Source organism: Netta rufina (assembly GCF_964035555.1).
Source record: "Netta rufina genome assembly, chromosome: 3".
In the NCBI taxonomy this organism is placed as follows: Eukaryota; Metazoa; Chordata; class Aves; order Anseriformes; family Anatidae; genus Netta; species Netta rufina.
Window position 1 is genome coordinate 102,179,949 of NC_140125.1, and position 25,257 is coordinate 102,205,205.

At 35.8% G+C, this 25,257-nt stretch overlaps 1 protein-coding gene across 3 annotated transcripts in view; it reads right to left on the reverse strand.

Annotated features, from left to right (window-relative positions):
* The window catches only part of MYT1L (myelin transcription factor 1 like), a gene marked incomplete at both ends in the record, with an annotated part of 132,311 nt that overhangs the window by 93,505 nt on the left and 13,549 nt on the right, over positions 1 to 25,257 (reverse strand). For all 3 annotated transcript variants that reach the window (XM_084283981.1, XM_084283980.1, XM_084283982.1), the window contains one exon: positions 10,186 to 10,556. In XM_084283981.1, the coding sequence (XP_084140107.1) occupies positions 10,186 to 10,556 (371 nt within the window). The remainder of the gene's footprint in view (positions 1 to 10,185; positions 10,557 to 25,257) is intronic.

Below are 25,257 nucleotides of genomic sequence, written 5' to 3' on the forward strand. Positions count from 1 at the left end.
TTAAAGCCTTTGCATTATTATACTAACAATTCTGCACAGTGCAGAGTTTAGATTGCTGCTTTAATGTCTTCCTCATATCCTGTTGTCCCAGGAAGGAATGCTAACAATATATTTCACTCTGCTGTACTCCCATGCTGGTCTTCTAATCATTTATTTACGTCTTTCTGCATTCCATTTTTTTCTGAATAAGTCCTGAACTTCCTTTTACACTTGGATTTTTTTTTCTTTCAATTTCTGTGTCAGAACACCCTCCAGCTCTTGAATCAATTCTCCTTATACTTCTCTTTAATGGTCATTTCATTTGGAATCACTTAAACAACAAGAACAAGTTCTTATGAATAGCAGCAGAAATGTCTACATCATTTTCAGACTGGAAATCTCACGTAAGAACAGTCACATAGGAACAGGAACATAGGAACAGTCACATTTCATTTTCATTTGGTGATACAACTACTTCTATGTTCATTTGAGACTTAAACCGAGGATATATCTGAAATCAAAACTGACGAACTCAAAACACTGATCAGTTGTTGAAGGCGCTCCTTCTAATCCTAACCAAATACTCCCAGCCTTAAGAAGTTCTGCACCCATGTCCCATTTAAACCTTGAAGAATTCTAGATACTGGCCATCTTCATATCTAAGTTCCCAGAGAGACCCAATCTGTCTAATGCACTTGGCAGAAAAAGGCTTCTCATGAACTGTTGCTTTGACTGGATTGCTTTAAGTTATAGTTAAGGGAAAAACTGCCAGTTTCCTCCTTTATTTCCCTCCCTCAATCACCCTTTTTCTCATTGATGAAATACGTAGTTTGGTAGATCACTTGCTAAAAAATTAGAAGACCGAGAGTAAAAGTTCTCCCAATTTGAATGCATTCAATATCACATCACCCAAATGCAATAAAAGCTGGACTGAATGCAAGCTTACTAGGAAGCATGGAACACAAGAGACCTATAAAAGTTTCATGTTATTTGGGTCATGCAAAAATATACTGTCTTCATTGTGCATAGTTTACAAGGTCATTCACCTACAAGAGAGAAGTAACATTTCTGATCCCTGCACCCAGGACTGATTTTGTAATCTAATATTAAGCAGCCAGTATATAAGATGTTAGAGTGTTCTTCGAGCACAGAAAGGAACCCAGCAAGTCCTGCTTTCCCAGAAGAATGACCCTCCTTGGTTTATTAGTTTTTTTTTGTTTGTTTGTTTTTTGTTTTTTTTTTTTTGTCCCCCCTAGGGTGTGAGCATTGCTTATCTAAAGCAGTCTTTGATCTAGTTGCTAGCCCTCCGTGTCAGACAAGAAGGAAAGGTGGTGTTGAACTCACGTTTTAATTCTCACACTCAACTCAGGTGCCTGAGTTACTACAGTCAGTGGCAGAATTTCTTTCTATTCTGAAACATGTATCTCACTCCATCAAATGTATGGGGCTCCCAAGAAAATATTCTACTTTCTGTATACTTAAAAGTTACCCTTCTTCACTGTATTTTCAGAGAAGAACATTCACAGACTGCTCTCATTAGGTAATAAATGATCTCTAATATAAGCATTTTTTTTTTATACTTGTGTACTTTTGTATACTGTACAAGTCCAGTACTATTCCTAACATTCTGATAATAATTACCTGTTATTCTGTACTTCTATTGTTAGTTATATAAATATGTATTTTATTTGATTATTTAAGAGTAAAGTTTTATTCAGCATATCACAAAAGAATAAGAAAATAAACTTTCTGTACGGTGCCAATCTTTGAGTTGAATGATGCTTTATTTACTGTAGATGATAAAAGACAACTAAGCATTAGTCTGTACAGACACCTTTACTGTGTTTCATCAGGTGTCCAAGAAACCACTTAGCCTTGTATAAGCATCTGTATCTTGCTTATACAGAACCTCTGTAAGTTGAGGTAGTCGGTGAAACAATAGAATTGATATATAGAATACAATAGAAATCAGAAGACAGTAGCTGCATAGCATATCTTAATAATGTATATGACAAACAAAGAATGTCACCACACATTCAGTTAAAAATGTAAGGAAAAACAGCCTGATGTGGGCCTGTGCAGCTTTGCAAACTCTCTTGTATTATATGATGGGATGTGTTCACGTCACACAGACCTTACACCTGTTACTTTCAGTAGTCCGTGTCTAAAGAGTACAAGGAAAAATAAGGCCTACTTGCTTTTTGTTTGTATGTTTGTTTGTTTGTTTATTTGAATTGTAAATGTAGCTCTTGCTTGGAGTTTCTTCAGTGTCAAACAAGACTGTTACTCTTCCTATTAAAAGTATAGCCTGCAAAATCAAGCTTTTGGGATAACAGAACTATCAGGTATATCAGTTCACCTAATCAACCCACAGTGTTATGGATACTTGACACACTTACTGTTCTCTAAGAAGCCTTTTTGTGCCAAATAATTCTGAGGTAACAATAACAACAGTGACCAAAATCAGGCTGATTCTATAACCACATCAGTGGCCTTTCTAATTACTATTTTACATCCTTTACCAAAAGCCTTCAGCTAGTTTCTTTCTTAGCATTAGCTTCTCCATCTTTTGCTAAGTGACTAGACCATTCTCACTGTCCAGCTAGCTAATTGTAGGTCCCATAGTTTGGTCTCATAGAATGTCTGTAGAATAAATTGAATCAAAGAAGGGAAAGAATTGTCCATGGTATAAATGGACTATGTCATGTATGGTACATGTGACAAACGAACACAACTGAATCATCCTGAAAAGTAAAATGAGGAGGAAATGTTTCCATAATAAAAAGTATTCACAATTCATGTAATCACAGTATCACACAATGGTTAAGGTTGGAAGGGACTTCAGGTCCAATGCCCTTGCTCATGCAGGGATACCCAGAGCAACCATGTACAGGCAACTTTTGAAGATCTCCAAGAACTGCGACTCCGCAACCTCTCTGGACAACCTGTTCCAGTCCCTCATCACCTGTACAGTAAAGTGCTTCCTCATGGGTTTCTTTGGGTTTCTTGATGTTTAGATGCAATTACATATATACGTTCATTATAAATCAATGCTTTTGTTTCTAAGTGTTTTCTTTCTTTCTTTCTTTTTTTTTTTTTTTAAAATGTTGTTGTTTTTATTTTTCAATTTGACAAAATTTCTGTGACATGAGGAATTTGCCAGGACTGTAAATTTTAGTCATGAAAATAGATAAGGATGAGAAGAAATTATCAATCTGGTCTGTAATTTTATTTCATTCTAATATACCCTGGAGGAAATGTTGCAGTGAAAAATTAACACCTGTAGCGATCAAATAAGGTTCTCTGCTTTTCAAGGAGAAAAGTTGTCACTTGTGTTCACTATTTTAGGAAAAAACACTTTAAGACCAGTGAGAATAAATATGATGATCAAAATTTGTCTTTAGACCTACAGTCTAAACACAATAGGAACCTGAAACACTAACAAAGCAAAGTTTGTTGTTTAAGACAGTGTCAAGAGGGATTCAGACAGAGTCTGTAGACTCTGTCTAAACTGTAGTACAGTCTGGACAATGCTATCTGTGAAGAAGCACTGTGAAAGGCAAAGGATTTCAAAGAGATCATGAAGAATTATTTTTTGCACAACCCATGAATATGTTGAATATGGCACTTCCCTAAGTGCCATATCCCAGATGTGAGACTATCTATAGCAACATCCAGTCATTATGTTTGCAAATATGGATGAGGAGAGCTGATATATCACTGAGTTCACTATTGGCTCTTTAAAGCACTAAATAGCAAAAGCAACTAGCTTCTTGGCACAGTTGTGCCAAAATTAGAAGATCATTGGGAATGAACTGTTTACAGAGTCTGAGTGAGAATAGGAATAAAGTTCTAAGGCTTCAGCACTTTTGTTCGGAATTTCTTCTCCAATCTATCTTATTTCAGAAAGAATTAATTTTACAATATCATCTGCCAGACAACAAATGAAAGAGGGGAAGTCAAGGATCCACTCTGCATTTATTTGCAGATAGAAGGATGCAAAAAAAATATAGAAAAGGCAACCTCTGTGCAGCCTCTTCTTGAGGACTGAAATGTGTGAGAATCCTAAGCCGTACTGCTGAGATATACGATTGCTTTCCACATCTATTTCTCTGTCAAGACCAGGTAAAGGTTTAGTTACAATAAGCCCTGAAACAATTTGCTATTTGTTTATAGATCAACATCCTATGTTCAGCTAACAAGGAAGGAAAGAGCTTGTGAATTAAAAATACAAGCAAGCAACCCCATGTGTAAGTGAAATAGATTCAGAATGAAATAACATTAAAATCAGAATGTGTTGTGTGGTCAAAGCCTTTAGTTCAAACTCTGAACTCCTTAATTATCCCAATGTCTTCTACAGAATTTCTGCTTACATCAACAGAAGTTGCATATGGCATAGATCTGTACCAAAGGTAAATGATTAATGATGATTAATGATTTCTTTACATTGCATAAAGCTATAATTTAATCTTTTTTTTTTTTTTTTTTTTTTTTTTTTTAATTTAAGAATCATATAGTTCACATATCTTTTAGGGCCTATTATTTGTAGGAAAGGAACTAAATATTCAAACTCCTATATCAAAAGGAAATAGTCCTAACTTTCAACATAGAAGTGGACTACTAACAGCTTAAAGCTGTGTATAAGTGTCTAGACAGCCTGAAAAATTCTGATCTTCAGAATCAAACATTTATACAGAAGGATGTTTTTATAAATAGTTTTTCAAGAGAAGGAAAAGTTATGTATAACATACAACACCATCACACATAAATGCAACTCGTGATGCAAATGAGCTCAGCTTCAAGCCTTATCTCACTTCAAAGAATTAAAAGTGATGTTTAAATCAAGACCTAACCAATCATACTGTTTAGGAGCAGCACACAGTAAACACCTTGAGAACAGAGCAACAAGCAAAAATTTACTATGCTAGCAAAGCAGCTATGTTTATGCAATCCACCAACCAAACAACTGCAAACATAAGAGAATTAAAATAAATAGATCTGAACCAATCCCATGAGAACTGGAGGTACCTACTTTTCCACTCTGAACAACCTGTTCCAAATCTTTTAATTATATTTCCAATGAAAATTTTCAGAGAAAACATTTAGTCTGAATGTCTCCACATGAAATAATATAAATTGCTAAATATCAAAACAACTTGCAATCTACGTTTGTATCTTCAATGCAGAAAGAAGATGTCAATAAAAATTGTCTTATGCAGTGGCTCAACCCAACCACTTCTAGGCTTGTGTAGTTTGTAACTAGATCAGTAAGACAACTTTATCTTGGTATCTAGAGGAAACCTTCATGACGGTTAGGATAAATTCCTTCCAGATGTAGCTATTTATTTATTTATTTTCTGTTATTCGTACTGTTACTTGTGAGATACCCTAAGCACAGGGTAGTTTCTTTTATAAAGGAGTTGAAATGATGCTGCAATAAAGTCTAGTAGCAAAGGGTTAAGATCTGCTTCCCTTTTTGAGGCCATCAGGTATTTATTAAATTTTCCTGGGACGTGGAAAATGCAATTCTTTCCATGTATCTTGTTGTAAGTAATGAAATGATACTTTCTGGCCTCTTCATTTAAAACTACAATTTTCCTCTATTAGGTGTTTTGCCTATGAGGTACATATAAGTCCAGCTCTTTGTTCTGTTTATTACTGAACACTCACTGTGTTCACCAATAGTGAACCACTTTCCTGCTAATAATTTAAATAAATGGTTAGTGGTCATTGGGTTGGACAGACCCCATTGATAATACAGATCTGTCATCTTTATTTTATGAAATGTTGAGTGCCTTCAGTTGCAAGGACAGCTGGAAAGCTGTGTACTAGCACTATTTCCTCAGCATGTGATTGGTGTTTGTGTTTCCTCTTGAAGTGACAAAAATAAGTGGTGCAGAAGCATGATGAAGGCACCAGGAAGACAGAGGAGGGCATGGTACTCATGTTGACAGGTGGACTTCAAATTATGAGTGCCTGTGTGTCTGTGTCTAGTTTATGCTAGTGGAGGAAAAACAAAAAACAAACCAACCAAAACAAAACAACAACAATCAAACCCCAAAGCAACCAACCAAAAACATTTTACCAGATTATTAAAAATAATCCTGAAATTTAAAGAAATGTGAAAACTGGTACACCATCTCTACTTTCATGTAAAAAGTCTTCACTTAAAAACAAACAAACAAACAAAACACAACCAAAAAATGTATTGATACTGCTATTTCTGTTTTACAGGTATTTTCTCAACATGTTTCACTTGATAAAGTAGGTGCAGTACCACATATTAGTATATTGTATATGCCAGCTATCTTGGTTTTGTTAGAAAATGTAGGGGATTTCTAAAAGATTTATACATCCTTCTATACAATTTCACCTTCTGAGAAACTGCATTCAGTTATGTAGTATTGTTTGTGAAATGGATTTGATTGATGTATTGAGTTTCTTTAGATCTCGAATAAGCCTGACTCCTCCTGCCCCTGGCGGATTATGAAATACCTGAAGTACAAGCCATCTTGAATGTCTTCATGTGATATGGGCTAAATGGTGCCTTGGAACATCTGTTCCTGGAGCTCCTCCAGCGGAGATTTCTTTCTATAATAGAAAAGCTTTGTGAAACAGTCTTTGGAACCCAACTACCTGAAGTGAGCTCAGGAGAAAGCACTTCAGTTTGCCTTGCAAATCAAATGTGCCCTTCAGATTTTCAGCAAAGATTTTCAGCAGTCACCATCATAGAGAAGGGGCACTCCAGAAGCAGCCTTTTCTCTTACTCTTTCTTTTTTACTTCCCATTCGTATTATAATTTACAGGTTTGGCTATCTTAACAAAGGTCATATCTGCTTTTTTTTTTTTTAATTATTATTTTTTTTTTTCTTGAATATAAGAGATTGGAAAGATTCATCTTTCCTCTAAAGGTAGAGCTGAACATAAGGGCTTCTCAATAAATAATTGACCCATAGATGATAGATACTCGTTCTTAAGGACATTCGGTACATTTAATGGAAACTGAAAGAGGATATGTTTTGCCACTGCCAGGGAATTATAAGCATTAATTTTAATTCAATGGACTATATAGAGACATATGAGCACAGAATTTGGGAGTCAGATCTAAAAGAGGGGTTTTGTTTTGTTTTTAATTGGTATTTTGAGAATTGTAAGAGTGTTGCTTTAGGATACTTCCTTATTTCGCAAGTCCTTTAGTTTATCAATGACAAGGCTAGAAAGATGTGATTTTCCAAAAGGATGAGATGTTTTCAGTGAATGCCCAAGGTTTTCAGTAAGAATTATATACCTGTATTACATACAATCCTCTGAGAATCCCATCCAAAATTCACTTTAGTTTTTAAAAAAATATGAGCAGTGAGATGCCAGTGTGTTTACTGGAATTTCTCAAGATTAATCCTTTTCTAACAGAAAACTGAGTTTGGTCTAAGAAACAGCAAAGTGCCTTGCTTTTATTTTTTTTCCCCTTAATTACTGGGTCTGTAATTCTGTACTTGTTGATGGAATTCTTCTATCACTACTACTTATGATGTTAGCTGTATTGTCCACAGAGTACATTTACTTATGGTTGTAATCTACAGCACAAGTGACAGAAACTTTGATTAGAGCTGTGCAGGTATTCTAGTGTCCATTGTTCAATTCTACGTTTTGTTTCTAGGAAAAGCAACAGTAAGATACTTCCTGCTAAGATGCCTTAGAAGCTGGATGGTGGTTTACTACAATATCTAAATTGTAGTGAGCAGTGAGTGATTCAGACTACTAAATTCAGAGTTGACAGACCTAATTTTCCCATACAGTCAACAGATAAAGGCAAGTGCCATATTCAGCCCATGTATTTTTAGAACTCCTAACTTTGCACCTCATTTCTCTGGAAAATCAACAGTCCAGATTCTACCAGTGTTGCTAATGTTATAAGCAGAAGAAAGTAAAACATCAGGATCCTTATCAAAATAAATAAGAAATAAACTATCTAAACAAATCTGTTTTATTAATTAGCTTCTAGACCTCACCAAGAACAAACTCTGTTATTAATCTCCCCACTCTCTGGCAGAGCCATAAGGAACTCTGTATTACCTTCCTCATTAATTAATGCTAACTCTAATTAACTAATTAACTAATTAACTAATTAACTAATTAACATTAACTAATGCTAACTTGTAAATCAGCTGTACTCTAACTGGGTTTGTCCACATAATGATTACTATGTTGATTCTTATCTTATAATAATAAGATAATATAATAATAGATATCTAATAGATAAAATAATAGAAGATCTTATAATACTTTTCTTATAAAATTCTATTATCACTTTTCACATTTTTGAGCCTTTTTCCTAATGATTGATATTTGACATAGAAGAAATACACATAGATATCAATGAATATGTGTATTAATTCCAGAATAACATGGGATCCTAAGAAAAACTTAACCGGTGTAAGTTTTAATTCCAAGCATTATGCAAAGCAGCTAATACAGGCATCTTTGCAATATTCTTGCAGTTCTTAACCACAGCCTACTATTTATGGAAGGAAAGCAGTCAAAAAGCAATGTCAGCCTCTTTAGGTTGATTAGAATGGCTAACTGCATGTGTAACTGTGTTGGAACAAGTAAGCCACTGTGTTTCATAATGATAGTAGAAGTAAGCTGAGTATCAAGCCTGATGGCACACCAATAGTAATTTACTTGAGCTTTTGAGTTTCACTTATTTTTTTCCTTATATTTTTGATAGTGTAGATTTAAAATTTTTCATGTTAGCTGAAAACACAGCAGCAGTTGCACCATGAACTAAGCATTGAAAAGTTCAGTCACCATTATATCTTAAAGGAACTGCTAGACTTCCTCCACTTGCCCATCAGAATAGCAGTAGCAATTGCACATCAGATTGATCTAATACAGCTTCTCTTTCAGATTCTGAAAGAAGCAAAGTTCCCTGCAAAAGGAAATGGCTTCCTTGTTGCACCAAACTTTTGAAATTGGCCATGTATGTTCTATCAGTTTTGCTGACAAATTTAAGCAATTGAGAATATGCTATAGATTCAGGTACCTGAGAAAATGCTTATAGCCACACAGCTAGCCACCATCTTGCCCGAATGGAAAGAATACTTTCAAAGTATTCCTATAAGATTTAAGATCTGACCTTACAGAATGCTGAAACAAAAGTCATACAACTTTCATACCTGGTTCCTAAGAGGAATCCAACTGAGGAGTGCTGAAAGCTTTTCTTATATTTTTATTGGTTAGAAAGGTGAATCTACCCAACCAAAAACGTGTTCCCTGGAAATGGGAACAAAATACTTTTTAGATAGCTCATTAATTTTTGCATGATTCTTCAATTTCACCCCAGTGCATTATGATGTCTGTCATCAGCATAAGGATTCTCGAGTAAATGGACACTGATTATATATTTTGAAAATACTGGTTATATAGAGTCCAATATCCCCAAGAAAAGAGTGTTTCATAGCTTACATTACATTGCTATTACATCAATTCACTTACTACCAGTGACCTGTATGTATAAAGGGCACTTTTGCCAAGGTATCATAACCAATATATATCAATTTTAGAAGGACTTTATCTATTTAAACCTCTCTCTCTGTATTTTCAATAGAATCAACTAAAGTACACAGCATCCAAGTCTCAAAGAACCAAAGTATATCATAACACTTCATTCTGAATAGTTTCTTGGTGGAGGGTGGGGCTGGGAAGTTTGGGACAAAAATTTCAAAGGGGAGAGGCCTGTTTTTGCTCAGAAAAATTATGTGAAAACTTGTGACAGCATTTATGTGGGCAATCATTGACATTACATAAGCAGATCCAGCAAATACATTTGCAAATGATCAGTACAGGCACCCAGCTGTAGCTGATGCTTTGCTTGTACCTTTGTGAATATTCTTCTGGTACCTGCATGCATTAATCCACTATCAGGATTACATTTTATGCAAGTATTTTTTACACAAATACACCTCCACCCTCCTTGTTTGAAATGTGAGTGCTGGTGTATCAAAAATATTTGGAAGACAGACATTAAAATAAATGTTAAGAGAACACAGTGGGGTATATTTTCAGTGTGGAGCAGAGAGATTTAACTGCATGACTTCCATTAGCTTTAATGAGAACTGCACAGCTAAATCCTCAAACACCACACTAGAAGATTAACCCAGAAAACACATAGTGTTTACTTTTTACTAATACTCTGATTATTACCACGTTCTTCCTCCTCCTCTTCTTCTTCCTCCTCCTCTTCTTCCTCCTCCTCTTCATCCTCTACATCTTCACCTTCCTCTTCATCCTCCTCTTCTTCCTCTTCAATCTCTTCTTCTTCTTCTCGATCTATCTCCTCATCTTCCTCCTCTTCATCACCTTGCTCCTCATTGTCATCAGAATATTCCTCCTCTTCTTCATCTTCTTCCTCCTCTTCCTCTTCCTTTTCATCCATCTCCTCTGTTCCATCAGTTTCATAGCACTCATCTACTGAGGAGTTGTCTGCTTTAACCACAAAGGGTTTTCTTTTGGGAGCTGGTTCTTGTGGTTGCTTATCTTGCGTTTTTCGTTTTTTTGCCAAAGGACAGCCGTAAACACTGTGGAAAATAAAAGATGCAAATTATTACACTATCCTAAAAATTTCTGTAGGATAATTCACATCATTTAGCCATTTATTCTAATTTCTATAACATGATTGGTTCCTGTTCTCAAAATGCATGTTTTCAAACCAAAACTTTGCTTAGGCAATGATGACCAGGGTGGAAGATATTCACAAAACCTGTGAACTTGCAAATAATTATTATTTGCTTGAAACAGTGTAGATACAAATGTGTGTTTTTCCTTCTTTTTCTTTTCTGTTTTCTGTGTGTTAGACTTTTTTTTTTTTTTTCTAGGGCAGATTGATATGTTTAAAAAAAAAAAAAGCAAACAAACAAACAAACAAAATGGCACTACCTGTTAGCTATCAATATAACAATCAGGAAGAAAACAATGCTTCATAATTTTCTAATATTTAGAAAGGTTTTGATCATTTAAAATGCATACATGTTTGAGTGGTATTTAATTAAAGAAAATACAAATGCATTTTTAACACTTTTTGTTGTTATTATTACAAATGATGAACTGCTCTTAAATTCTCCACTGTTCATCTTCATTATACGTTACAAGGCTGAATAAATGGGAATGAAAGCTCCCCAACACAACCAGAACTAACAGTTTAATGGACAATGCTGAAAGTGTTGTCACACCAAAAAAAATGAAACAATATATTAAATCCTTTGTCAGTGAAGGAAGTAAATTTTTTTTTTTTTTTTCAAAGCTGAGTACATCTTCTCTTCACATGTTAGCACATTTTAACATAAGCAAAATTTCAGAGTTCTGGTCTTCTACTGGAGTAGCTACCTGTTTCTTAAAGATGTATGATCTGTGTTTGTTGACTGTAGTCACCTCTTGTTGTAACCACTATCACTTTTTTTGTTTAAAGAACTTTCTCTTTTGTCTTCTTTGTTGTTTGATTTTAAGTGCTACTCAAACCACATTGCTTTTTAAACTGTTTCTTCAGAGTAACTATTTTTTGTGACATTCCAAATGTGTTTTTTTTTTCTAGCCTTTTATGCATATCTACTTATATCTTCCTTATTACATTACATTTTTATACCCTTTATCAAGATTACAAAACACTGAGGATCTTTATCATTTTCTTCTACTGTGTTAATGCTTCATTTTCTATTAACAGACCACTGAAAAATAGGACTTGTCACAGCATTTAGTACTACAGATGTGCTCTTTGTGATGTCTGCATTTTGGTCTGATTTAATCACATCCTGGCAGCTATACATTCCAATTACTTAAACTGCTATTTAGGTAACAAGCAGCCCATTTTATCTAAGTGCCTAACTTAACCCTTGTCTTATGTGAATTTTAAAGCCCTTGTTCACAGTAGGGCTGGCTCAGTCAGCCTGGCTCACATTTATCTAAGGATCAGGTGCAGTCACAAAAGTTGGTTTTCATAATGGGAAACACTGTTAGAAAATACAGAGTAACACTTAGATACCTCCATCTAGACAGATCCCAGTTATCCTCATTTTGCTTTTGAGCATGTGGATTGGATTTACATAGGTATGTGGGGTGGCCTCTGTGAGGAGAGGCCTGAAAATGGCTGGTTCCAGCTGGCTCCAACTGCCCCAGTGTAGGGCATGGCTGGGCTTAGTTTCCTCTGAGAAACATATTTAAGAAAGATCAAAAAATACTATGCATCAATAAGAGAGAAGTGAGGAAAACAAGAGAGAAACAACTCTACAGCCAGAGAGGTCAGTGCAGAGGGAGGGGAAGGAGGTGCTTCAGGCAACAGAGGCAATATCCATGCTGCATCCCATGGAGGGCCACATGCCGCAGCAGGTGGATGTGCTCTGAAAGCAGCCTGTGGAGAAACAACATGGGAGTAGGTTGCTGGCAGGAACTGCAGCCTGCGGAATTGTGCCCATGGTGGAGCTGGGGAAGAACATGAGGAGTAAGGAGTGGCAGAGAATAAGTGCTGACATCGACCCCATTCCCCACCCCCCAGTGATGCAAAGCAGGTAAGGAGAGAAGGAATGAATTTGAGCCTGGGAAGACGTGGTGAAGGTGTTTTCATTTTGTCTTTGTTTCTTACTCTCCTTCTCTGTTATTAATTGGCAATAAATAATCTTCCTTAAATCAAGTCAGTTTTTCCCATGATGGTAACTGGAGAACGATCCCCCTGACCTCATCTTGACCCATGATTTTTTTCATTATATTTTCTCCCCATCTTGTTAAAGAGGTGGAGTGAGAGAGCAGCTTGGTGGGCACATGGCAGCCAGTCAAGGTAGCTAGTCAAGGTAGCACTGATGATACATAGTTTCCAGAAATCAACACAGAGGTTCAGGACTAATGGTGTTGGCTAGAAGGGGAATAGACCTCATACACGTTCCAGATCCTAGGAACAAGCTCCAACCAGCAGGTTGGAGCATATCCTGGGGAAGAACACCCCTTTCTAAAAGAAGAGCTCCAAGAATCTAAGTCTGATACACAGTAAGCAAACAAAATCTCAAACCCTTACTGCTGTTGTGTCTTAAACCTGGGAAGCTTCTCTTTCTTTCTTTTCTTTCTTTCTTTCTTTCTTTCTTTCTTTCTTTCTTTCTTTCTTTCTTTCTTTCTTTCTTTCTTTCTTTCTTTCTTTCTTTCTTTCTTTCTTTCTTTCTTTTTCCTTCCTTCCTTCCTTCCTTCCTTCCTTCCTTCCTTCCTTCCTTCCTTCCTTCCTTCCTTCCTTCCTTCTTTCTTTCTTTCTTTCTTTCTTTCTTTCTTTCTTTCTTTCTTTCTTTCTTTCTTTCTTTCTTTCTCTCTCTCTCTTTCTCTCTTTCTCTTTCTCTCTTTCTCTCTTTCTTTCTCTCGCTCGCTCTCTCGCTCTCTCGCTCTCTCGCTCTCTCGCTCTCTCTTCTCTTCTCTCTCTTTCTCTCTTTCTTTCTCTCTTTCTTTCTCTCTTTCTTTTCTTTCTCTCTTTCTCTCTTTCTCTCTTTCTCTCTCTCTTTCTTTCTCTCTTTCTTTCTCTCTTTCTCTCTTTCTCTCTCTCTCTTCTCTCTTTCTCTTTCTCTCTTTCTCTCTTTCTCTCTTTCTCTCTTTCTCTCTCTCTTTCTCTCTCTCTTTCTCTCTCTCTTTCTCTCTCTCTTTCTTTCTCTCTTTCTCTCTTTCTCTCTTTCTCTTTTTCTTTTTCTTCCTTCCTTCCTTCCTTCCTTCCTTCCTTCCTTCCTTCCTTCCTTCCTTCCTTCCTTGTTTGTATCTAAGCATGCTTCAACATGAAGTCTACATGTTAGGCAGAAATCCTTGTCCCTAGCTTCACACTACTGCTGACTGTCCTGACTCTTGCCCTGTGACTCCTACTCTTAGTAAACACTCAGCTGCTCAGAGTCGAGTGGAATGGCAGAAATGATTTTCATGGAGAATATCCCACCTTATCACAGTCAGGGCAGAAACAGGAATTAAATCTAGACAGTGTCTAAAACTTGTGGAAAAAGAATGCTGTTGTAGTTCTGACCACTCCAGGTTTATTCTGGAGCATCCCCTGGTGCTATGGGAGGAGTTCAGGAACTGCATACCTGAACTATCTATATGGAGCTCTGACTTCTAAGGCAGGCATTTTTTTCCTCAGAACTAGAATTTCAATGTGTGTGTAGTGCCCAGGGAAATGGTAACAGAGGTACCTATTTCAGTTAGGTGCCCAGCAGGTTGCAATCCTGGAAAACAGGTGTAAGTCACAGCTTGGACATTATGCAGATTTTAGAAACTTGCATTCAGTGCAATTTAAGAAGACAGGATAACATTAATTGAGTGGATGTGTCATGCTTTCTTGTCTTGGTTTTGTTCCTTCTTGTGATGTATATTATCCTCATTACAGCTTCTTTAATGCCAGTATCATTAAGTGATATTTTCACAAAACCCTGATATTTATTTTCAAAGATGAGAGTAGGCTTAGCCCCAACTATCTCCAGCATTCCTTTTTTTTCTCTTATCATAACATTAGAACAGAACAGAATGCAACAGATCAGAATAAAATAGTTTAAGTTAGAAGGGACCTACAAAGATCATGTCCGACTGTCAGACTGCTTCAGGGCTGACGCAAAGTTAAAACACATACTTAAAATCATTATCCAAAACAGTTATTAAACATGAATCAATCAATAAACATCAACCACCTTTTCAGAAAGCTTTTTCCAGTGTTTAACTACCCTCTCAGTAAGCAAGATTTTCCTTCTGGCATAGCTTTTAGTAGTACTAAAAGCTAGTAGTACTTTAGTAGTACTTTTTTTTTTAGTATTCCCACATGGCCTGTCACTAGATACGAGGAGGAAAAGGTGAGCACCTCGCTCTTCACTTCTCCTCAAGAAGCAGAGAGCAATGAGGTCACCCCTCAACCTTCAGACTAAAAAAAGCAGGTGACCCCAGTCACTCTTCATAGGACATGCCTTCCGGTTCTTTTACCAGTTTTGTTACCCTCCTCTGGACATTTTCAAGGACCTCAGCATCCTTTTTATAGGACTGAACACAATATTCAAAGGGAGGCCTCACCAACACTAAATATAGTAGACTGGCTAGTTATGCTGTGTTAATGCACCCCAGAATACAGTTTGTCCTCCTGGCCCCCACAGCATGTTACTGTCTCATGTTGAGCCTACTGTTAATTGTCATGCCAAGATTCCTCTTTTGTCAGGGCTACTCTCCAGCCACTCATCTCCCAGTGTGTAACTGTGTCCAGCATTACTCAGTCCCAAGTGCAGAAGCCAGCAGTTGTTCTTGTTGAATTTCATGCTGTTGCTGATGGTCCAAAGCTCCAGCCTACCTAGATCACTCTGCAAAACCTCTTCTCCCTCAAGACAGTCAACAGCACTTCACAGTTCATTATTTTCAACAAATTTACTAAATATGCTTTCAATTCCTGCATCCAGATCATTGATAAAAACATTGAACAGAACTGGCCCTAACACTGAGAGCTGGTGAACACCCCTAGTGTGTTCACAAGCCAGATGTAGTCTCATTCACTCCAATCTTTTGAGCTGTACCATTGTACCATTCAGTCAGTTCTTCCAGCATATCATAATAAGAGGTGCTGATGACACTTTAGGCAGCTCTGAGATAAAATTGTCAAGGCTAAAGTGCAGAAGTAGATTCTTAGGTGTGAAAACATTTGACCATTGGAGATGATGCAAACTTAAATTCTGTCACATTAAAGCCAGAACACTAGTCCCAGCCTACCACATTCTTTGACTAAGGTCATTAAACTGTGAAAACTGTTCATCTAGCAGTGGCCCCAAATAGCGCCCTTTAAAATTTCATTAGTTTGGGGACTGGGGAAGAAGATGGTAGGGTAACTCCATCTGCTTTGATTTGAAGTGCTTAATTTTTGCATCTAAATACTATTCTATGGCTCTTAGAATATGAATAATTGGTCAAAAGTAGAAAGAAGTTGACATTACCAGTTGTGGTCATCTGTTATCTCTTTTTACAGCTTTATGCTTTTGTGTACAATATTTTATAAAGTATGTGAGAATCAAAGACATTACTCAGGATTCAGACCTGGGCATAAACAGCAGTGGAAATCAACATTGGTTAGCTACTTGGTCTGGTTTACTACTTTAATAAATCTAATTAAATAACTACTTGTAACATAAATATTCAAATAAAGTTGTGAATTTGACTTTAGCTTTTCAATCATCTATTCTCATTGTCTTTTCCAAGGAAATCACTTATATTAGTTAATTATGACTCAGCTTTTGTAAACTCTTTCCCAATTAGTTCCCAATTCTGCTGCCTATTTTGTCTACAGTCCTGATTTTTTTTTTTTTTCCTGTGCTTGGATTTATAGTTTATAAAGCTACCATTGCCTGTATTATTCTCATAAAACCTTTAAAATACTGTCTTGCACTGGAGCCCTTCTCTTCAGCTATAAACTTCATATACCTCATATTTACCTCATATATTATAGACCTCAGAGTCTGTTGAAAAAAACATATTATTGAAGTCTTTCAGAAGCCTGGGAAACAGGAAACCAAACTTAGAACCTACTATTTAGCTGTCCTATTTTCTTTTTTTTTTTTTTAACCTGTTCTGCTATCAGCTTTTGTTTCATTAATTTTTCAGATTCTGCCTCCAGGACACTTCTCTGTTTCTGGCATTTTCCCTCTGGTAAGCATGTCGAGGGAAAGGAAATGTTCAGCTTCGCAGCAGTCTTCAGCTTCCCTTCATCAGTCACTGACTTCCCCTCACAATCACATACAGAGACTACAGTCTCTCTCATTGACCTCTTGTTCTTCATATATTTGTAAAATCTGTTATTGTTTTCCTTATAGCTCCTGCAATTTTCAATTTTGTCGTTTGTGATCATTCCCTTATTTGCTTATATTTGAGACTTGTTCATCCCTGCTCATACAATGACCTCATTGATTTATCTGTCATGTATGCCTTTATCCATTCCTTTATTGCTCACAGTATTTCCCTGGTCAGCTATGTTTGTCTTATTTTCCCCTTAAGCTTCAGTTCTCATGGCTTTCAGTGCAATATATATTTGGGTTTCCTGAAATACACTTTTGAATATTCCACACTTCTTGAATGTATGTCTAAGTCATCTGAGTTTTTTGAAATCTATCATGAATAATTCCTGTGGAAAGAACATTGTTGACTTTCATAGTGATAAGCTCCAAGAGACATTAGATATATAGACATTAATAACTGAAGAAATTGAAGACATAATATACGAATTTATATTCCTTAGTTAGAAGATGATTTATGGTATGTTTTTAACTCTCAATATTTTTTTTTCTTCATTAAAAAACATTTGGTGTCACTCACTCTTACATTTAGGAGGATTCTTCATCAGAAAATGCGTATTTCTTTCAGAGTTGAACTTGATTGTTAATGTAATGTTTTACTAATTTAGTTCTAATTCGCAACATAATTAGTATGATTACTATTTATAAACTATAACAATTAAACATCTCTAACTATAATTGTATAGGATCAGAGAAATATAGGAAATTTTCTCAATCAAATTATTGATTTATATTCTCTAAATGATATCGTACCTCACATATGAAAAGTGGGACATGACATCTATATCTGGAGGAAACTTTCCACTTAGAGTGTCTGTTTCCCTATATGGATTATAAAGGGAGAATATGTGACAAGTAATAATTCAGTCAACTTTAAGTACCTAATTTAGATAAAGTGATTACTATTTATCACGTTTACCAGTCTTCTTTTTACATTTGTATCTCTTTTCTATTGAATCTCCTATTTCAGAAGTCTTGTGCTATAATACCTAACTCAAGAAAATAAGATGATGGCAATATTATGTCCTAAATCAGAATAACACTGTATTTTAGAGGATTCTCTCTTTTTTTTTTTCTTTCTCATTTTTTCTCATTTTTTGTACTGATTTAGTAATTTGAAAAAGCTTAGATTTTTTTTTTTTTTTAAGCTAAAAAGTAACTCCAGAAACAGTGCTGCTACTCATTTATTTATTTATTTATTTATTTATTTCACATCAGAATTTATTTTAATGTAAAGCATAACCTAAAAATGTACTATAGACATAAGTAGACTAAGGTTATCAAAAAACATTTAATAAACCACTTAAGCATATGAATTGGTACTGAGGTGGAATTGTATACAATTGAGGATAGGAAATTAGGAAGAGTCTGGAAGCAGACTTCACCATAACGTTACAGGCAGAAAGTTCCCAGAGCACTTAAACATATCCTACTGAATGCCATAAGTATTATTTTTGGTTTGGTCTATATAGCTTTCAAATCCATACCTGCAGATGAAGTATTTTAGGGTATACAGAAAATAGGAATTTTGCAGATAATTGTTCTAACAAGTCTTCAAAGAATGAGCAAAGCTAATTAATTTGCATAAAACTTTAAATCACTCTCAAAGCAGTGACTACCTTTGGCTTTAAGGGACTTATACTATCAGTTGTTACCAGTAGACAAGAAAATAAGGTATTTAGACTCCACGAACACCTATGGCTTGAACATACACTCCCTGCACTCCAGGAGGATGCCCTTCCCAGCAGACCATGTGCTATTCTAAGGAAGAAATGGTAGCACTGTCATTGAAGCTGGACCACTGAATTGATAGGATTGAAAGTATCATAAATTCAGAGAAAGAGATTTACTCCAGTCTAGCAATTTGCCTACTCAATTGTGAGAATAAAATCTGTCAGCTGAGGACAATTTTCCTTTCCCATTTGAACAACTGATTGCTTAAAGTATGCCAAATTACTACAGGCATGAGCAGCAAACTCAGTGGACAGTGGTAACAGACTGTAGAGTCAAACTTCCTTCTGGGAAATTACTTTTGCTTTCTAGGCTGTACTGATCAGAAGACTTCTCTACCCCAGAGATGTCCAGCATAGTGCCCAAGTACTGTCATGGAACATGGGAGGTATTGATTCAAATCTTCCCAGGCTGGGAAGGGTAAAGAACTTTGTCCAACACATTAACCACTAAGCTACATAAGAGAAAAAGGAAAAGCAACAAATCAAAGTTCAAGAAGGACATTCTTTTTTTGAGTCATTATTTCACAGAGATGGCTAATTGCAGATTATAAAACAGAGTTAGGACATTGGTTTTAGTACTTCCAACTGGCTGGATTAAAATTCTTTGTACCCTGCCTGTTAGGAATCCCAACCTAGAAGAGTAGTTTACCTTAATCTGCTTTCCAGGAACCTGCTGGCAACTGAGCCAGAGCCTTGAATACTGTTCCAGAATCAGGCATGCTTCTTGCAATCATTGCACTACCAAGCACCATAACATCTAATACTGCTTACAGAATGACTGCCCTCACCCCTATCTTTTCAGTGGGAGTCAGGCACAAATCCAGAGTCAGTATTTTGAAAATCTGTGTTCCCATCCACATTTTAAATGCTTGAATATTTTCCTAAAAGTGGGACCACATTAATATCTATTTAAACTGTAATAAAAAGTTAAAAATGAAATTTAAAATATGGTAATCTCATCTCTGCAGCTTTGCTGTGTTTCAAACTTTCCTATGAGCTTCTGCTTCTGGTTCAATAAATCAGATTATTAAAGACAAAAAAAGTTTTCTATGTAAGAAGTGTCAAAACACTACATCTTTAGTTGTACAGATTAGGTGTGTATATAATGGTATTGCAGTTAAGTGAAAATTATTAATAGACCTGAACAGGTATGAGCATGACCAATATGAATGGTGAAATGTAGAGAATTTGATTATCCCCTTTATCCTTCTTGAATTTCAAATATTTGTGTACTCCATTACTGACCAGTAAGAAATATTATGGAAGCATCCAGAAGCATGCTGGATCTCAAATGTAAAGGTACCAGATGTTATATTTACTTCACAGAGCTCTAAAAGGCAAATCAATCATTTTGCACCTCAGAGCATTTTTAAGCATATAAGTAGCCACAAATATACCACAGATCTACTCATGTGTATAGCATAATTTAACTAACTAAGTACTAAAGAATAATTAGTATTTTTAAAAAACAACATTACAAAAATTGCCTGGGAGTATCAACAGGAACATAGAATCACAGGACAAATGTGAAATGAATTAATGGAGCCCCAAGTTTGATTTTAAGTGTTTGTTTGTTTGTTTGTTTTTTGTTTTAGGAAATTCTAATATTGAAGTAGGCGTTTTTAAACAAAACAAAGAAGGCTATCTTTGATGTAGTCAATACAGACACAGTAACTTAAGTCTACATGAAGATCTTTAACTGGATCCTATGCATCTTAGATGTTCGGCACCTTCCCACTCTAATTCACTGAAACTCCATGATGAACAGTGGCAAACTTAGTGGCTCATTTAGCCTCCAGATACATCATTTTACCCATCACCAAAGTATCTCTGCTCTTGGGACTTGACAACTGAAATGAAACTTTTGGTTTTGTGGCAATTGACCCATTTAAACAATAGGTTTATTTAATTAGTTAAATCCCATAGGTGTTCAGTGAAGAAAAATAAGGCACAGTAATGGTGTTGTACAAATACACTGGAAAAATCTCAGCCCTGGAGAGCTCATTTAAAGCAAGATGTGAAAAACAAATGTAACAAATCATAAGACTGAAAGCCTAAGTGGCAGCACAGGTTAGCAAAGTACATGCCCTGCAGTTGCAGATTATTCAAAAGTATTTATGTAAATAAATCAATATAATATCTGATTGCCCCATGACTTATGATGTCATGGATGTAACCTACCCCTAGGATTCTAAAACCGAAGTCTATACATGTCATGTTAAGTTTCCTTTGTAGTCAATGCAGAGAAGCTGGAATCTCTTGGGAGACAATTCATCTCACCTTTTTTAGACACTTTGCCTATCTCTTGCCACTGAAAATAAAGGGAGTTAATGGTGATTTAGCTTACATTTCTACCACTGAGGAATCTGACATATGACAGAAATCATCCCATTAGATCCTCTCATTATTTTAAAAGCTGTATGTCCATCCCTAACAAATATAGTACTTAGCAGATTTTATAAACAAGCACTACAATATTTTAATAAAGAGAAAAACAAAATTCAGCCTACTTCCTTCACACAGCTGCCGTATAACAACATGAATAATTCTCCTCCCTATATCTTGTCTTTCTTTCAAAAAATATCTGCCTGATCTAATGTCAAACAAATTTGTAGCTGTACAAATCTTAGAATGGCAAATACCCAACTGTGTGTAAGAGCCAAAAGTCACAAGAGACTACTTCTTATTGCCATTGCCATTGCTTGAATACAGGGAATGACCAGAGAGACTAGGATAATCCAAAGAGAACAAGTTTAATGACTCATATTGATTCTTTAGGTGAAATGCAGATAATCAAGTTTTTCTAAGTTGCTATTGATTCTGAACACTCTGATGTTTATTTAAATATAACCCAGATATGTAAGAATTGAAACATGCAAAGCCATGGACAATTTCTGCACTAAATGAAAGAACACTGGTTTCTGCACTAAGGTCAAATTGTAAACTTTATTTTATGTTTATTTAAGAAACCTGAACTAGAATAAAAACATCAGGAAGGAAAAACCTCTGTTTTTCTACAAACAGATAAAAATGAGATTGGCTACTTTGAGCTAAATCAAAGCACTATGCAGAGCTGCTAAGATGTCCTGATTTGTGTGCATCTTATATTTTCAACCTCAGTGGTAATGACAATTCTGTTTACAGATAGAGGGCAAAACAGTTTCCCATTCTTTTTTTTTTTTCTTTTCATGATAATGTGGTGTTGTAATATGGGAAAAGTTCAGAATCAATCTTTCACCAATCTGAAAGAGTTAGAAAATACTACAAGACTGCATCTATCTGTTACAACAGATCTTTGCATAGTCATGATGTTTGAGCCTTGGACATAATATGAAACATTTCTATTCCAAAATGTTAAAAGCAATTGCTTTTAAGATATTCAGCATGCTCAGTTCAAGCATTCAAAATTCAAGGGGAATAAACTGTTGGAAATCAAAGGCGATTCATGTTGTTATACTGTCAATCATTTAACAACACGGCTAGATACACATTAGTACAATCAACACCCTTAGACACAGACTCGATAGATCATATTTAACAACAACACAGCAGGTCAAACTATCATTCTAGCATGTACTTAAGTATTGAGTAACAGGGTATGCTGTCATTTACTGCATCTCTAATGTAAGGCTACTATAATGAGACCATCAGCTATTGATTTCTATCATGAATACTTGTTCTGTTATCTCTACATGAATATACAATAGCACTATCTCCCAACTTAATTTTAACTAAGAAAGATATATGGCAGAGAATTAAGAAAGAGGATACACCAATTTTCCCGTAACTATAGCAATAAGTATCTTACTTGTTCCAAAAAGCTAACAGCTAAGGAATACAGACAATGAAAATAATAATACTGTGGACCAGTCTTCTAATGCAAGAATGGGACTGTCATCAGTAAACATCTGAAATAACATAAAAAAAAATGACAAAAACAAAATGATACAAGCTGCAACCACTTCAGCGCTTATGTACTGGATTCTCACTTCCAACACAAGCTACAGGACACTGCTCTTTGTATTGCATGGCTGGTTAGGAGTCATTCAAGTGTGAAATATTCTAAATTCTGGTTGTTAGAGGATTGAGATGTTTAAATCTCCCTATTTTGGAAAAGAAAAAAGAATGTGCCTTTCTGTAGTACAGAGAAAACATGATTATTCTAAGACAGAATAGAAATGACAGCATTCCCTGTACTTTATGCATTATGGAGCTGCAGCTAAAATTAGTCTCTTTGTAAAAATGTTCATCATCATTAATATGCATTTAGAAAACATGTGATTATGAGGAAGCTAGAAGTTTACCCTCTACATTATCTTTAAAGGTGCTTTCTTTCTTGGTGGGCTCTAAACCAAATAAATAAATAAATTAAATTAATTAATTAATTAATTCACATAAAAATCTGTTTAGCATAAAGAGAATTTCTAAAATACCTTTATCATTATACCTGCTTGAGCTTTCTAGGACAAAATTTTGATACTAGCCATTGTGCCTTTCTGCTTACTACTCTGCGCAAGGTTATAAACACAAACTTGTAACCAAGACTTTATGGTAATTGCTGTACTATCTTGTAGGCCTCTTGGATACAGCTATTTTAGTATTACGTACTTTTCAACAGTCCCTATTAACAGTTTCTGTTAGAGTTACATTAGAGTAATGCAACCCACACAGTTGTCCTGTCCTAACTTTAGCTCAGTGTTGCAGTAATGGGGCATATACCTCAAGAGACACAAATATAATGGGTTAAGCTTTTCTACCCTGTGCAAAGTAGGCATTGGAGAGTATTATTACATCCTCAGAGAGGATGTTATTGCACTCCCCCTGCTCCCCCCACCCCTGACTTACAGCTTGAAAGAGATATATTTGCTTGTGCTGATAACCTACGAGACTAGTCTCCTTCTGAAACACATGGTGGTTGCACTGTTGTAGTATCAGGGAACTCCTGATACTACCTGCAGGTAGTATTTCCACTACTATACAAGGTCACCTGTCCTAGAGGAATTGGCTTGTGCGATTGGCAAACTCAAGGGACAAAACTGTCTCTCTTAAGCTCAGTTCATTTTTATTTATTTATTTATTTTCCCCTCAAGGTTTACTAATGACTAGAAAAAATGGAAATACTCTGTTCTAAAAAATAAAAGCTTACCTATTGGCTTAATCACATGACTCCAAAAGCAAGATGCCTAGAAGGGCCTAAATGGCCTTCCCTTAATCTGGCCTTTTTTCATATATGTGATGAAAGGAAGGATGTCAGTTGAGGCCAAAAAAAAAAAAATCTATTTAAATTCCATCGCATTCCAGTCCAGGGTAGTGAGGCTCCAACTTGACTCATATCACGATTTAAAAAAAAAATAAAATACTACAGTATATTATGTTACTTATTATAGCTGACATTGAGTTCTATTAGACTGTAGAAAAGTCTCTGAAGCAAAATGAAAATAGCCTCCCAAGGGAGTGGAAGCCCCACACAGCATGATTTAAATGTGGCAGCTGGGTTGTGGGTGGAAATGGCAGTTTCCATTGAAAATCTGCTGCCAATATACCTCCTATGGCTAGATTTCATAGGGAAATGCGGCAGTTATCCCTCTCTGAGGTTCAGCTGCTCAGTTTTAAAGATGCACAGACAGGAAAGGCAGCAAGGATCAGAGAGTGAAAAAAGAAAGGGGAAATGTCTGGAAGTACAAATGTAACAGGAAGATGGCAGGAAAGGAAGCTGATTTTTCAGTTTTAAGAGATAAAAGGCATGTTCTTAGAAAATATATACCACTCCAATGATTACTTCTAATTTTTTGAATAGTTTGATGCATTTGATGTTTAAAGCTTATGTCTCATTGAAAGGCAGTTAGCAATTTGTTAGTCACTTTTAAAAATGGTCCCTATATAATTTGGGGCACAGTTCTATAATGGGAGTAGTTGTGGTAAAATTAAATGTCATCACACTTAACTTTAAAGCGCTTGAGTTTAGATGACTAAGTTCCTTAGTGAATAAATTCTCCAATGAGAATATATAGATACATAAGCATGGGAGTCACTATAGCTAGCATGCAGACTGTGGTATATCTATGCTAAGAAATATAAAGCACCATGGAATGAATATTTTTGAAATCACTTCTCTGTCTCTTGTTGACATAGATCTACTTGCAATTCCTACTTAGGCATCATTTTGAAAATGTGACTCATAATCCGGAAAGGCAAATTCCAATGCAGCTACACAAATCATGTCTGTAGTATGGATGCTACTTTATTGCTGTGTGTTTAGATACAGACAGTGCAGTACTGTTTTCTGCCTGTTTTTTTAACAACGCAGGTTGTTTTTATTTTATTTTATTTTATTTTATTTTATTTTATTTTATTTTATTTTATTTTATTTTATTTTATTTTATTTTATTTATTTTTTGGAAGTCAATTAACCTGCTACAGCTCCAAATCTGGCCCCTCAAGAGGAGTCTTTAATCATTAAGCTAGCTTTCTCTCTCTTTCTCTGTTCTCCTAGAAAACATTGTACTCCTTCCTGCCTGCAGAAGGGGCAGAAAGCAGCCTGATCCAAGCCAGTTGTCATCTGTTGTTCTTTTGGTAATGACTCTGGCTTGGGAATTAACATTGTGCTTCGGTCCACTCAGGTTGATAGAGAAAGTGACAGAGTATCTTGTTTCCTGATGTAGCATTCTCATTGCTGGTCCAGCAAGGGGATGTGACTGCTATGCTATCTATAATCAGTGTTGTCCCCT